The sequence below is a fragment of the Ixodes scapularis genome, unplaced genomic scaffold (assembly GCF_016920785.2).
Source record: "Ixodes scapularis isolate PalLabHiFi unplaced genomic scaffold, ASM1692078v2 PGA_scaffold8__174_contigs__length_109621045, whole genome shotgun sequence".
NCBI classification, from domain to species: domain Eukaryota; kingdom Metazoa; phylum Arthropoda; class Arachnida; order Ixodida; family Ixodidae; genus Ixodes; species Ixodes scapularis.
In genome coordinates, this window is record NW_024609883.1 from 22,828,733 (window position 1) to 22,842,782 (window position 14,050).

At 47.2% G+C, this 14,050-nt stretch overlaps 1 protein-coding gene and 1 long non-coding RNA gene across 2 annotated transcripts in view; one reads left to right on the forward strand and one right to left on the reverse strand.

Moving 5' to 3' along the window:
* The first annotated feature begins 8,882 nt into the window (after positions 1 to 8,882).
* On the forward strand, positions 8,883 to 10,876 carry LOC115331296. The gene is made up of 3 exons (XR_005715362.1): positions 8,883 to 8,970; positions 10,651 to 10,710; positions 10,795 to 10,876. It is a non-coding gene; the product is annotated as an uncharacterized LOC115331296 (long non-coding RNA).
* Positions 10,877 to 12,406: 1,530 nt separating this feature from the next.
* LOC8036689 overlaps positions 12,407 to 14,050 on the reverse strand; it is a 29,379-nt gene continuing 27,735 nt past the window's right edge. The window contains exon 6 of the mRNA XM_040210042.3: positions 12,407 to 12,913. Coding sequence (XP_040065976.1) covers positions 12,573 to 12,913 — 341 coding nt within the window. The 3' untranslated portion in view covers positions 12,407 to 12,572. The remainder of the gene's footprint in view (positions 12,914 to 14,050) is intronic.

The following is a 14,050-nucleotide window of genomic DNA, read 5'->3' on the forward strand; positions in this document are numbered from 1 at the left end:
GTCACTCCTACCAACTTGTGGCGCGCGATTTAAAGCGGACGAAACAGCCGCAAACTGAAATCAATCGACATCTTGTAAACCACGAGATGGGGAACGATTAAAAAAACGGACGAACACAACAAAATCTCAATCGTTACCCATCTCAGGGTTTACAAGATGTCGATTAATCACCAGCTCGCCTGCACTCTATCACTGCTTACAATGAAATCAATCTCGAGCAATAAATATTCCTGTAAAGTGTTTTTTTGTTCGCGTAAATTTGTTTTGTGTGTGTGTGTGCTTTTTTTTTGCAGTTATTTTTTACCTTTTGTGAGCATATTCTAAACTCATCACTTGTGGCAATATTCTATAACATATGAACTGATTCTTACGCATGTCAAAAAAAAAAAAATGTTTCCGCAAACAATTTCTTCTCAATAATTACACTGCGAGACAAATCTTGAGTTAGAAGAGAAACAGAAATTAACACATAATCGAGAAATTAAATCCAAAATACCAGTTAGTTTTGGTTTTGTTCCTGAAGTGAAACGTGCCTCCTGGTGTAAATATTACACTAAACGTTAATTTTGTTTTAAAGATAATTAGGTAACCTGCGTGCAACACTATCTTCCCTGTAAAAGTGGGAATAATTTGTGTCAGCCTATTATGGGCGTACCAACTGAGGGGGGGGGGGGGTGGGGCAGGGGGGGCGCTGTCACCCCCCAGTTTTCAGAGGGGGGGGGCAAGGCATGTGTTTTGCCCCTCAGAAACAGCGCCGCCAGTGGGCAGGGCAAACACTAGCCGGCGGTGCCCAAGGGATACCAAGGGCACCACACCCCGGCCCGGTGGGGGGGGGGTCTGGTTTGCCCCCCATTCAAAAACAAGTTGCTACGCCACTGCGCCCAATGAAGCTAGCACACTGGACAGACTCAGAAATTGGTGTACCAGCACGCATCTCCGACCCTCACTATAAACCGACACGCGGGCAATCGACGTCACGGAGCTGCGGCGGCGCTGCGGCGGCGCTGCGATTGCGCCGGAGCCGGGTGGTGTGGGCAGAAGGGCGCACGTTTCGCATGGGCGTCATAGCATTTCAGCATGCCACGAAGCTGTGTTGCCGTTCATTGCACCGAAAGGTACAAAAAAAGTAGTGGAGTGAGTTTCCACAAGTTCCCGGCAGACGCTGAAAGGCATAGAAGGTGGATAATATCCGTGGATCGAAAAGAATGGTCGCCTCGGACGAACGACCGTTTCTGCGGCAAGCAATTTCTTCAAGGCAAGTGCGGCTTTCATTTCAATCTCCGTCCCGAGGCTTGCCTATGTTCAGGGAAACCGTCGCCTGATCAGGACCACCCAGATTTTGTTCCCTGTTTGCGCACAAAGCACTGGCCAAGCACTCGTCGGAGCCTTGCTACGCTCGTGCTACCCAGCAGAAGGGGAACGGCGACAGAACGGCAGTGTTGTAGGCGTTACCGAAAAAAAGTAACGAAATATGTTACTCGTTACTTGCAAATAAAAGGAATGCGTCACCGACCTACGTACCTCAAAATAAAGTTAAAGCGTTATTGCTACCGACAAAAAGTAACGCACGTTACTTCTGCGTTACTTTTTAAAATTACGGACATGTTTTACTGTTTTGACGATACAGTTATGCATAAGCTCATATATCAAGAAACATTATGTTCATGTAGAAACTGAACATAATTGCTTTATCTCTTTTTTACGGTTTCACCTAAATATTCATGAAAAAAATGCAAAACAAAAGAAAAGACAGAAAACTCAGAAATTCACATGGCTTGACGCCTAAAAGCATGGAAAAAATTTAAGTATAATTTCTTTGAGACTTGGGAAGTAGTAACGAGTAAAGGCCCGTTCACACTTTTGCGACCAAGTACGACTGAGAGAGACGAGATCTCTTAAAACTTCTTAAATGTTTTTAGAATGAGGGAACACACTGGCATTGTGGCGCCATCTACACTGTGGCTCTAGAACTGCATTTCACAAGAGTGAAGGTTTTGCGGGAGTTCCAAGGTCAAATGTGTGTAATACCCATAGAAAGGCTCGTTTATAACATTGACAAAAGTTTTTCGAGCCAAGAAAGAAAGGATAATGCGCGAGAAATAAAACAAATATGCCGGACCGCCGAGTTTACACTGCTTCCCAATAGATGGCGCCAGTGTGTTCTCTGGTTTAAGAAGTTTTAAGAACCCAGGTTAAAGAGGTCGCAAGAGTGTGAACGGGTTTTAACGTAACTATATGTTACTTGAAATAGTAACGTAAGTATGCTACGCCGTTACTGTGTCAAAAAAGTAACGAGTAGGTTACTACGTTACTAAAAAAAGTAATGCGTTTCTGGTAACGCCGTTACTTGTAACGTGTTACCGCCAAGACTGCAGAACGGACAAAGCGTTACTGCTTGCCATGCTTTGTGGTCATGAGGGTAGGAAAAATATCATGCGTTGACTTGAAGACGCTGCATGTGTGTATTCAATCAATTAATAAATACACTTCCGCAGACCCACAGTCTGCTGATTACACCGGCAGTGCAGAAACCGGTTTGAAGTAATCATAGGCCTCGAGAGACTTGTACGCCTGCACCGTGTCGGCCGTGAACTGCATGGCTTGGCAAAAAAACTAAATATCTTTTTAAACGACGATGTGAGCCGTCGATCTTGGTGGCAGCAACTTCACGTCGGAAGTCCAGCAGGCCTTGTTTGTGGCGTACGGATCGTCGAAGACAACGCCATTCACGCAGTTTGTTTCGATACCGCTGCCGTTCAGGCTCGGTTAGCGAGCTGAAATAGTCGGGCATGGCATACGACATAGGTTAGTTAGGAAATACGACGCATAAATAAAGCTAGAAGCGTCCCCACTTCAAAAACGAGCGCACGCCGGCCATATAACGCAATGGCGAAAACATGGAGAGCCGGGCCGCTTTTGCCCACATCCTCCGCACATGCGCGGCCTTCCGGCCGTGTTTTAAACAGAGCCGCGTGTCGGTCTATAACTGCCAATTTAAAAAAGAGTGGCCAACAGTATCCAAAATCATAGCCCCCAGCGATGAAAATAGAAAAGAATCATCTCAAATGTAGGCTCTTGTGAAGAGAGGCACTGTGTATAAAACAAGAAATCTTTTTTCTTTTTTAGCACTCTTGGCATCAGTGTTTTTCTTGGAGCTTCGGGGCTAAGCCTTTCTGATGTTTTTGCACTACGACATGTGCGAGCGTTTCTAATAAAATACACATGGCGTGAGCATAAACAAATGTGGCGGCACCCGTGGAACAGAGCAGACACTGGTCTATTGGCGACGAGATGTTTTGGTGGCGCCACCTCACAGGCGCTCTCCTGTGACGGTGTGGGTAGGATACGAGCAGACGACGCGCTATTTAATAGCACAGAGTGGCTATGTTAGTTCACATCTATGCCGATTAAAACGGTTTATTTTTTAAACATGTATGATGTTTTTGTGAGTGATCTTTCTAATGAAGAACAGTGACTCAAGGTTACTCTTTATATTAAAAAAAACTCAAAATGTTCAAAACGAGCCTGGGGCTTCACCAGTGGCGTAGCTAGGCCATCTGGCACCCGGGGCCCTTAGGTCTTTTGTCACCCCCCACCCCCCGCTCCCCGAGACCGCAAAGCTAAAAGCCATAACCGCGACGCGAGGTCACGCGGCGATAATGAAATAATAAATACAGGGTTAGCCAGCAAACAGCGTTTTTTTTTTTTTTTAAATAACTATGTACACATAATGAGGACACATGAAGTTCTTTTTTTTTTATATTGAGCATTTGTGTCACGAAAGCTGAACATTCAATTTCTTCATGAGTTCTTTCGTCGACACTTGGCTTCTGCAAAGTTATCGATTACTGATGTAAAATTTATGTTTTTGACACATTCTTTTTCTATGGACAGTATCGACAGGTTTGAGAGCCTTTCATCGCTCATGGTGGAGCGCAGAGACGTTTTGATTAGCTTTAGCTTGGAAAAGTTCCTTTCGCATGAGGCAACTGAAACACAAATGGTGAGGAACAAGCGAAATATAACAGTCAGGTTTGGAAGGGTCTCGAAAAAGCTCCATTTGGCAATAAATTCTAGAAACTGCTTTGCATTCCAAGTTTTTGTCTCATTAGGATGCTTCCCAGCGGCTTTCAGGTGCCTTCGCAGTCGGATGATCTCCATAACGATTTCGTCATCATGACCGGTGAACTCGTCATAAACTTCAGTGAGGCTTGGTGTCAATGTCCGAAGCGTTTCCTCGGTCTCAAGTACTATAGAAGCAGGCTCAATGACGCAGAAAACCGACGTCACTTTCTCCATAGCCTTTGAGCGGGTGTCCAGCTCTTCGTGAAAACGATTGAGACATTCAAACATTGCCCTTTTGGTTTGCTCTGTTAACGTCAGGCCAGCGTCCACTGCTCTTTCACCAGGCATCTTCCTGCGATATCTGATTCTTGCTAGTGTTTCTATACCCATTTTCTCGCATTTTACTGTGGCTTGGGCAATTTCCCTTTGTACCACCTTGACGCACTGCTCTTGCAGGAATATCTTTAAAGATCTCAGCTTCGGGGTGCAGTGCTGAAGGCTGATTCCTGCCATCTGCAAGTATTTCTGTGTTTGGTTGACTTCTTGCAAGACTTCAGACCAGAGATAAAGGAAACTCAAAAAAGAAAAATCGGATGCAGCAGTAACAAAGCTCAACGCACCCCTCCTTGTTTCCACGTTGTATTTTGCACCTTGCAGTGCTTCCAGCGTCGAGATTATCTGCTCATAGCATTTTTCTGCTGCACGGACTGCTTCGTAATGAGCGCTCCACCTCCTGTGGCTAAGACTTTTAACTATCACGCCAACAACTCTCAGTAGTTTCCATCTTTAAGGTGAGCATGAAAAAACGTGTACCGTGGTCGGCGCAAGCCAGCGTCGTGTTGCGCTGGGTTTGGCGTAGACTAGGTGGCGTTGGCTCGGCGTGCCCAGGCGCAGCTCTTTCTCGAGTGCTCCCGCACTTCCCGCGCTTGTTTTTTCCGCCGGTGCGCGATGACTTTGCGCAAGCCAAGCCAGTTTTGCGACTCTGCACCAGACACGTTCGTGATGGAAGAGTGGTGACCTCATGCATCTACACATTCTTTGCCACCTACGAACCAGTCAAGCCGGGGGGGATTGCCGCCATAAGTGGCACCCCCCCTCGTGACTGAGACTCCTGGTACCCGGGGCCCACGGCCCCCCGGCCCCCCCCGTTACTACGCTACTGAGCTTCACAGTACAGCTTGTGCGGCGCGCGTCAGAGCTATTTACAGCCACTCTGATTTTTTGTCTTTCCTGATCTCTGGAGGCTGCTGCAGAAAAAATGAAAGGCGTTTACAATCCCCTGTAACGCCGAATTGGAGCGCAGCTCTTGAGGAGGAGGAGGGAAGGGTACTGAGGGGAGAAGGTGGAAAGTTGCCCACTACTAACATGGTTGTGGATCGACGTGTGCTTAACACAAGTTGCAGAAAATGCTTATCTTTGGTGAGAGAATTGCAAGTGAATTTGGCGGGAATTTACTGGGCCAATTTTTCCCCCTAACTTTAGCGGGAAATGTTTTCCACTAGATTTAGCGGGTAAATTTTTTCCGCTAAAACTAGCGGAAAAATTTAGCGGCCAAATGTTTTTCGCTAGATTTAGCGGGGAATTTAGCGTCATCGTCATCATGACTGATGAGGTCACACGTGACGTCATCAGTGACGATGACAATGAGGATGACGTCACTGATGACGTCATCAGTGACGTCACGTGTGACGTCATCGTCGTTGCGCGGTTACGCCGACAGCGATGCCGCTCAAGCCGGAAACGGGCGCCTAAGAGCTGCGCTCTAAAAGGTTTTGCTATCACTAGAGTAAACAACATGCTTTCTTCTTAGCTGTGAACGCGCATACAGTTGTGTTGCAAAGCGCAGCACACTTGTTTTAGCTACATTGAGCTTGCCGACACATTTTTATCCAAGTGTGACACAGTTGCTGAAGAGTAAATGCTCGTCACCAACTCATGTTTAGCTCCTCCTGCCTCGAATATGTGGCAGAGAAGTTTGTCACATTGCGACTTCTGCTCGAAACAAAAGCAGAAATCTTCCCAACTTCTTAAAATGTCGGCCATGGCCCGGCAAATTCGAGTGATTAATTTGTTCTAATGCTTACTAAATATTATTTACAAATTCAAAATTGCTCACTGAGAAGTGCATTACGCATTATGTGCAATTCTATGGTTCAGCGAATTTAAACATTCAAACGGTAGCAAATAGCATGTGTATACCTAACTTTTTGGGACGTTGAAGTGTCACCGACTTGCTAGAGTTAACGAACCTCAATCGTGGGGGTCCTCGTACATTTTGCATAGACTGGGTGAATAAGCAGGGATTTAGTTGAAATGACTCCAGGAGTCAGCCTCCACTTCTTCCTGCCTGTTATTTTTAGGAAATGTGTTCTTACTGGTTTACAAAGTTCAAAGAGGAGTCAACTTCGAACTAATATAAGAGACCAGCACTCACAGAACACATTGGAACCAACAGGATACATGGACGTTGCTTTCACTGAAGTGTTTACTAGACACGCGAGAATTTCGCTTTCCTATTTTCAATTTGATGAGACATTCCTTTCTCAGTTTTATTAAGGTGAAAGCCTTAAATGTCCCATTATGGGAAAAGGTGACATCACTGTGCCCAAAAGATGGCCATAAAAATGTCCTCAAGCATGCGCCGCTGAAGGTCGAAGCGTATGCGCCTCAGAAGTAGAACAAAAAGAAAAGCACAGCAACACACCAAAGCTTTGTCACGGGAGCCGGGGGGGGGGAGGGCAGCATCTATGCAGTGGGGGTTGCGTTATGTCACCGTCGTGTGCAAAAGGTGCGCTTCGGACTTCATCTGCGCTTGTTGTGGGCTTCGTGCGATGGACTGTGAGGCAACTACACGGGACTATAATGCTTTTGCATACTTGCACGGATGCTGGGATGCTGAACCGAAATCTGGATTCCCCAAAACACGCGGCAAAAGCGTGCAACGGGGTGCTACAAACACCAAAACATCACCCATACAGCGATATCTCGAACGGATGACCGTATTTTTTTAGAAAAAAGAGGCGCATTTGGCAGGAATGTTGACGTCATGTTTGTCCGGGAAGGAGAGGGAACTGCCTCGCGTCTTCTCCACCTCGCGGCCTCGAGGGAGCGAAGCGAAGAGAGGAGGAAACTAGGTATCTTGACGTCACGCGCCTCGTCGGCCTGGTTCAATCTCGACTTCTTTTTCCAAAAATACGGCCGTCCATTTGAGATGTCGCCTTGCTAGTAGTGTTGTAGAAATTGTAGCGCCCCACCTACATTTCCAGCATCGTTTTATTGAAATCCACATTTCGGTTCACCATCCCTTTAAAGGAGCTGTGCAACAGTTTCACTGCTTTTTTAAAATAATTTGAGAGTTGGTGTCTCAACCTTTCTGAAGTATGGAACAAAAAAACGTTCAGCCTTTCCACTTTCGTGAAGAAGGAAGACCAGTGGAGCTGCACTCGATACACTCCTGCAAAGCGCACGCGCCCGTTTCCCGCTTCTTCTTGTCCGACACGCTGCCGATCGTGGATACATCTCCGGCGACCCAGGGGCAGTCGCACACGGCGCACGTGACGCCAAACGGGTAATCCACGAACTCCCTCCGGAACGTTGCCGTTGTGCCCGAGACTGTTCAGCCGGCGTGGAGTGCCGTTGTAGCCGAGCCTCGCGCTTGCGCTTGGCCTCCGTGGCACGATCCTCGCCCTAGCATTGGCCCGCCAGCGCCCTTTGCATCGCTGGTTCTGTTCTCGGCGGCGGCTTTCCAGGCGGTCGATGTGCTCTTCTTTGGCAAGAGAATCCGAAGCGCTCGACACAGTGGAAGTTGAGGCAACAGTGGCTTTGCGGCGGTTATGGACCCATTCGTGCTGCCGCGTACGTCGCCGCTCCTTCCGCAGCCAGTCTTCTTTCCCCGAAAGGGTGCGCGGCCGACCCATCCTATGTCCAAACCAAAACTGATAAGAGCGTAGGAAACTGCGCAAAACAAACGAGGATGGAGAAACGCACGTGACGAGCGCTGCGCTCGTTACGTGTGCTTCTTCTTTGTCGTTGTCTGTTTTTCGCGCTGTTTCCTACGATGAATTCCCGCCAACGCCCCCAACTATCCATTCTTCTATTATAGCTGGAAAGGTTGGCGCCATCTACCAGCGACGACGGCAGCCATACTGGTTGTGTGCTTGCCGCCGTTGCTTATAGATGGCGATAGCTGCCAGAGGCGTTTTTGTCCGTAAGTGTCTTGCACCGGACATGACCCTCGGGAAACTAGCCCTTAACAGCTCCGCTGTAAAAACCGTTTTGCCTGCATGTCCTAGTTTTTATTTTAAAACTGGACAAAGATTGAGATTTTCGGCACCTCTCAACTCCTTCACCATCTTCCGAGTCACGTGCACTGTGACGTCAACGGGGGTGGTGCGGGGTTCCGGTGAAGCTCTCTCTCTAGAGCCATCAGTGAGCAGCGAGAACTCATCCGCTCGCGACCGCATGAACATGTGCCGGTGGGCGCAGCGTGAACAATATGGTGAAAGAAGGAAACTCTAATCTGGGTCCGGCCACACCCGACCGTCCCGGCCCTGTCCCCGTTCCTCTCCAGCCTCTGGCGGCTGTTCTGCTGTTTGCGGTAGCAGATAGAGCCGACGGTTTTGTAAACCTAGCATAGATGGCGCCACTAAAATTCCGTATAATAAAAGTTTTGTCGATGATACCAGGTTTTTGACACATTTATAATATGTTGCAACGACAAGATTTATAGAAAAGTTACCTTTTAAAGAGCAGGTATTCGCACAACTTGCTATATTTCTACAAGACCACCCATTGACGTCATGCCGCGTGTTTCACACGGCCGTTGCTCGTGGCTGCAGGTCGAGGAATATTCTAATTTTTGCCTCGCAATTACGCGGCGATATGGACACATTTCGAAGGAAGGAGGTATGTTTTCTGTCCTTTGTGACAAGGCAAACAATGTCAAAAGTAGAAGATGTCAATTCTTTCAACGTTAAAATCGTTGCACAGCTCCTTTAAGTGTCCTCGTGTAATTTTTTTTGTCAGAATCATAATAAAAAATTCATTTTATTTGCCGTGGTAGATGCTGTAGTGGGGCAAAGTGCTGGACCTCAGCGCCAGAAGTGTTTGTTAGCACGACTATGTGTGCCACATTTTCAAGCTTTGGTGTAATGTCCCACAACAAATATCACTTCACCAAATAAACACAATACGTGAAACAGGCTTTGCAGCACATTACCCAAACGGCATATGAAGCAAGCTGACAAGTCGAGGGATCTAAGATCTGTGCAGTCTGTACTACCCACGACGTCACAAACAAAGAAAATGATAGCTAGGGAAATGCCACCTCGGCCTTGGGCAAACAAAACCACGTGCAGCGAAACGTTGATGGTGAGAAAATGACTTGAACACTAAACGATTACACACAGACAGGTCACACACAAAAGGCTGTGTTTGCGACAGAACCGTGAGGAAGCCACAAACAGACGATATGCGAAATGCACAGCGACATCTAGTGGGGCGCCGAAGAACATGCTCCGTCTCACCAGTTGGCTTCGGCGCTGACAAAGGCCAGGGTGCGAAAGCATAATTCTGAAGAATCCTTCGCTTGCACAAGCACTCACGCAAAAAAAAGCGCTTTCGAAAACCAAGCGCCCGTGCCCGCGCCAACACTCAAAGTCAAATTTCAAGCTAAAGTGTACGTCCGCCTTGTTGGTTCTGGCGAAAAACCAGCGACCGACTGGGCGGCGAGAACTGACGCGCGCAAGAAGAGCGTAAAAAACACTAACCTCCAGCCCGAGGATCGCCGGCGGTGAGCAATAGGCCTTGGCTGTTACTGATAACGCCACAAAAATTGACAAACAGCGCAAAAATCTCGATGTGACAAAGATGGCAGCGCACAGAGTTTTGCCAGACGTTCAAACGATTTTGCATGTGGTTCATTTTGGCAGAAAAGAACGACGGTGCTAGCGAGTCGAGCGAGTGCGACTGTTTGTGAAACCGGAGCCCAGTCGGTTTTTGGTTTTGGTTCCAGATGGAAAGAGAAACAAACAGAAACGAGGATACAGAATAAATTATATTTTATTTTTATGATGCGGCGAAGACGTTTTGCTTTGGGTATTTAATTTTAAATTAATGAGAGCCCCGCCCCCCACCACCGAAGCGCCGCTATTGGTGCCGACACTATTCACAGCGCTGCCTAAGGTGGCGAAGCTAATGCCAATGCTGCAGAACTTGGACTGTGATTGCTTTTGGCCCCTTGCCAAATACGTTACTGACACCCTCCTTATTTGGATTTTTCGCATTGGAACAATGGTTGCGCTGAATCCTCCCCTGGGGGGGTGGTTTATTAGGTGATGCCTCCCCCCCCCCCCCTCCCTCCCCTTCTCGCTGTCAGAGCATGTGACCAGGAAACACAACGGCATGTGATGGGGTTGCCTAAACGGTACTCTACGGTGTCGCTGCCGTCGTGCGTGTTTCTGCCGTTCTTCATTGTTGCGCGACACCGAGTGTTGAGGTCTGCATTGGCGGCCCGATTGTTTTCCTAGTTGTTGTAAAAGAAAGAAGGATAGAAGGAGCAGTGGTTTCTTCTGTTCTCCACTGCAGGAATTGCACCTGGCACGGGAAGAGCCCGTCATTCTTTTGTTTCCCTCGAGACTGACGAGTGTAAGTGAAAAACTTTGGGGATCTCGATTCTCCTGCAGTCACTTTATCGCCAGAATGATTTGAGAAATGCTTGTTTTGCTTCAGATGTCAGAAATGGGTCACTTGCTGCAAACAGTCCGAAATCAATGCCAATTTTAAAACTCGCGGAGTGGCATACTTGAAGGAGAAATACAGCGTGTGCTACGACTATTTTCTGGACAGCAACTGGAAAAACCGAATGCTAAAAAGCCAGGGGTAAGTGCGCAGTGAATGATTGAAAGAACCATCACAAGTGTACAGTTCATGAGCATCTGGAGGCGTTCCCTTTTTAGTCGTCAGGCTCTTTAAAGCCAATGTTAAAGGACAAAAATTTTATACTGCAAAACTTCGATGTTTGCGAGACTTGTCCAAAGGTGTTTGTTGAGAAATTCCTCAACTTTATAATTAATGCTTTTATTGAAGAGTGATGCTATTTGCACGTTGCCGTGCAACTCGACCAGAAGTTGCCACTATTCACACGACGCGATCATCCCTTCTGGCTGAGACTTCATCAACTAATTGCACCCATATTTGACGTATCGCCCGGACGCAATCATTGGCCAATCCACCTCGCGGACTGCGGACTTGGCTTTTGAACTTTCAATCGTTGCAAAAAAGGCAGCTTTTACCCTTCTAGCCCGGTTTATAAGTATGGGCGAAACTGAAGTGCATCGCCTCGACTAACGCTTTTATTGTGCGAATGCTCGTCTCGGTATACAAGACCAAAGCGTAGGGCTCGATCGCTCTTGTAGTTTCGGCTACACTCTCGTTTATGGCAAAACTAGTGCTTTGTCGCTCATTATGTTGCTAAAAACTCAAACTAAACAGGTCAAAAGTGTTTTGGCACCGAAAACAGGGCTCATCGAAGCGTGATTCAGCTATGCTGAGGCTATCACTCAGTGCTACACGCCTGCATCTTTTGTTCTATATTTTCTGCTTGTTTCACCACACTCTCCTTCATACTTAATAATCCTCATTTACATAAGCACAAGCTATCTCCTGGGAGGAGTGTGAGGCAAAGCAGAAAGGCAGAAGCCCATACGCGTGTGCGTCTGCTGGACAGCCTCCCGGGAAACAAAACGAAAAACTAGATTGCAATTAGAACGGGACACTTGGTTTTAACCCGCAATGCACCACAGCCAAAGCCGGCCGAAAACCGCACACCACACTGCGGCCTTGTGCACCCACCGTCTGCATGAGTAGAATCGTTGCATCAGGATGCGAGCACCAATGCAACATGCCGTCTTACGATCTTCCAAACTCGTACGCGAGGAACACGCATCCAAAAGCGACACATACCGCCTCCCACAACGCCACACGACTAGCGTCGCTATCAGGGGCGGATTTATGGGTCAGGCCTGGGTGGGGGTGGTAGGCAATCGGCTGGCGGAGGGCAGGTCTGCTGTGATATGACGTTACGGTCGGAACGCCGCCTAGATCTATCTAGTTGACCCAATATTTGGGTCAACTGAATAGAAAAAAAAACCAGCCAAAACTTAAACTTTTGGCTGATGTATATCAATGATTCTATTGAAACAAAGTTGACCTTAAAACTTGGGAGGGGGGGGGGGGTCGCCACCCACCCCTTCCCCTTGAACCCGCCCCTGGCCGCTACACGTCACTTGCGCGAAAGTTTGATTATAAGAAGCAGAGTGAAAACTAACGTGGCCAATCAATATCCAGTCATTATGATTTATATCAGCCTCAAAATTTACCAGCTTCGACTCCACTCTAGAAGAGCGAATGGCCGCGGCACTATGCTAACGCGAATCGCAAGTTCGTTGTCGACTTGGAACTCCCGTAAAGCTCCGTCGAAGTCGGCTAACGTGGCGAATGTTGCAGACTCAATGACCCGGAACGAAAGCGGCACTTGTACGGCTCTTCTCCGGCGTGCATCCGTGCGCGACTGCCGAGTTTGTCTTTTGTGATGAACTCTTCTGGACGCAACGGTTGTTCCACCGTTGTGAGTTGCGGCGAGTTCTCTTCGCTCCCACTTTCTCAAAGGGGGGCCTGCGCGCTGCGGGCGCCAGAATAGGCAGTCGTTCCCCGGAATGGGCAAGGATGTGGCTGACTATGGCATGGTGACCTCTCGAGGTGTGACCGCAGAAGCAGCAGCTGAACCGATCGTCCTCGATGGCTTCTGTTGGATGGCTTGTTTCTTCTTCCGAAGTCGGGCATCCGTTGCCTAGAACAAGGATACAATCATCTACGTTAGAACAAAGAGCACTCGGAGTCAAAAACGTACTACGGCGGGCGAATATTTGTTCTCTTCTAATTTCCTGTGATCATAAACAAAGACAAGAATGCACAAGACCTGTCATGGGAACTGATACAGATGATATGGCAACTGATACTGAGGATACATGGTGTGATAAACCATGCTGGAACCTACTACAAACTAGCACATCAGAAAAGCTAATATGCAGCTCATTTCTCTAAACCTTGCAAAACTGCACGTCAACAATAAAAAAAGGCCACCTTTTATTTTCCCTAAACTCTCAACCACTTACAGTGTCTTGAACTAACTTGAACTAACATGGAGTAACATATGACCTCCTGAAAAGAAAAATGAATACAAATCTTTACTCAAATTGAGCCAGCTTGTCTTCGTATAGCTGCTTTACCACACGACGTCGGCTCTAAAAAGACATTTTTCAGGACCGACAAAGGTTGTACAGCGGTGCTGCTCTATCGTACGGTGTAAAAAGATATCGTGTCCCAGCCTCCTAAGACCCCCCCCCCCCCTTTTTAAAACATGCCCCATTCTGTGTTTTTATGGAGTGCCATAAAAGGCTGCGCATGTGGGTGGATTCGACAGTTTTCAATTATGCCCACCATATTTCTAATTGGAATGATACCTTTAAATGTATATTATAAAGTTAGTCACTAATAGTAATTATTTACCTATTTATATCGGACACTTATTTCTTTCTAAACTTGCCCTTTGTCAGGAAACCATATTACATCAACCCTTTTCTGTGCGATGCATGCTTTTCACAGGAACGATTCGGCCCGCGTTTCGTGAAGCACCCTATATGTATAGCTCAGTGCTTCTCCCAAGGCACTACCTTCATACTAAATAGTATATATTTTACAGAAATATACAAAATATGACCCGTACCATCACTGTATCAACTGAAATGGAAGCAGCCAACAACAAGTGGTCAAAGTTCTATCTGTATTCCATTGGGTACGCATGGCTACTTAGAAAGGGTACGCTGGTTTGTTTGTCGTCACGCAATGTTGAACACCAAGATACCAACTTCCCAGATACCACTTTTCTCGCCTTGTTTCCGCAGTGATAGACCCTCATGTGAGGGCT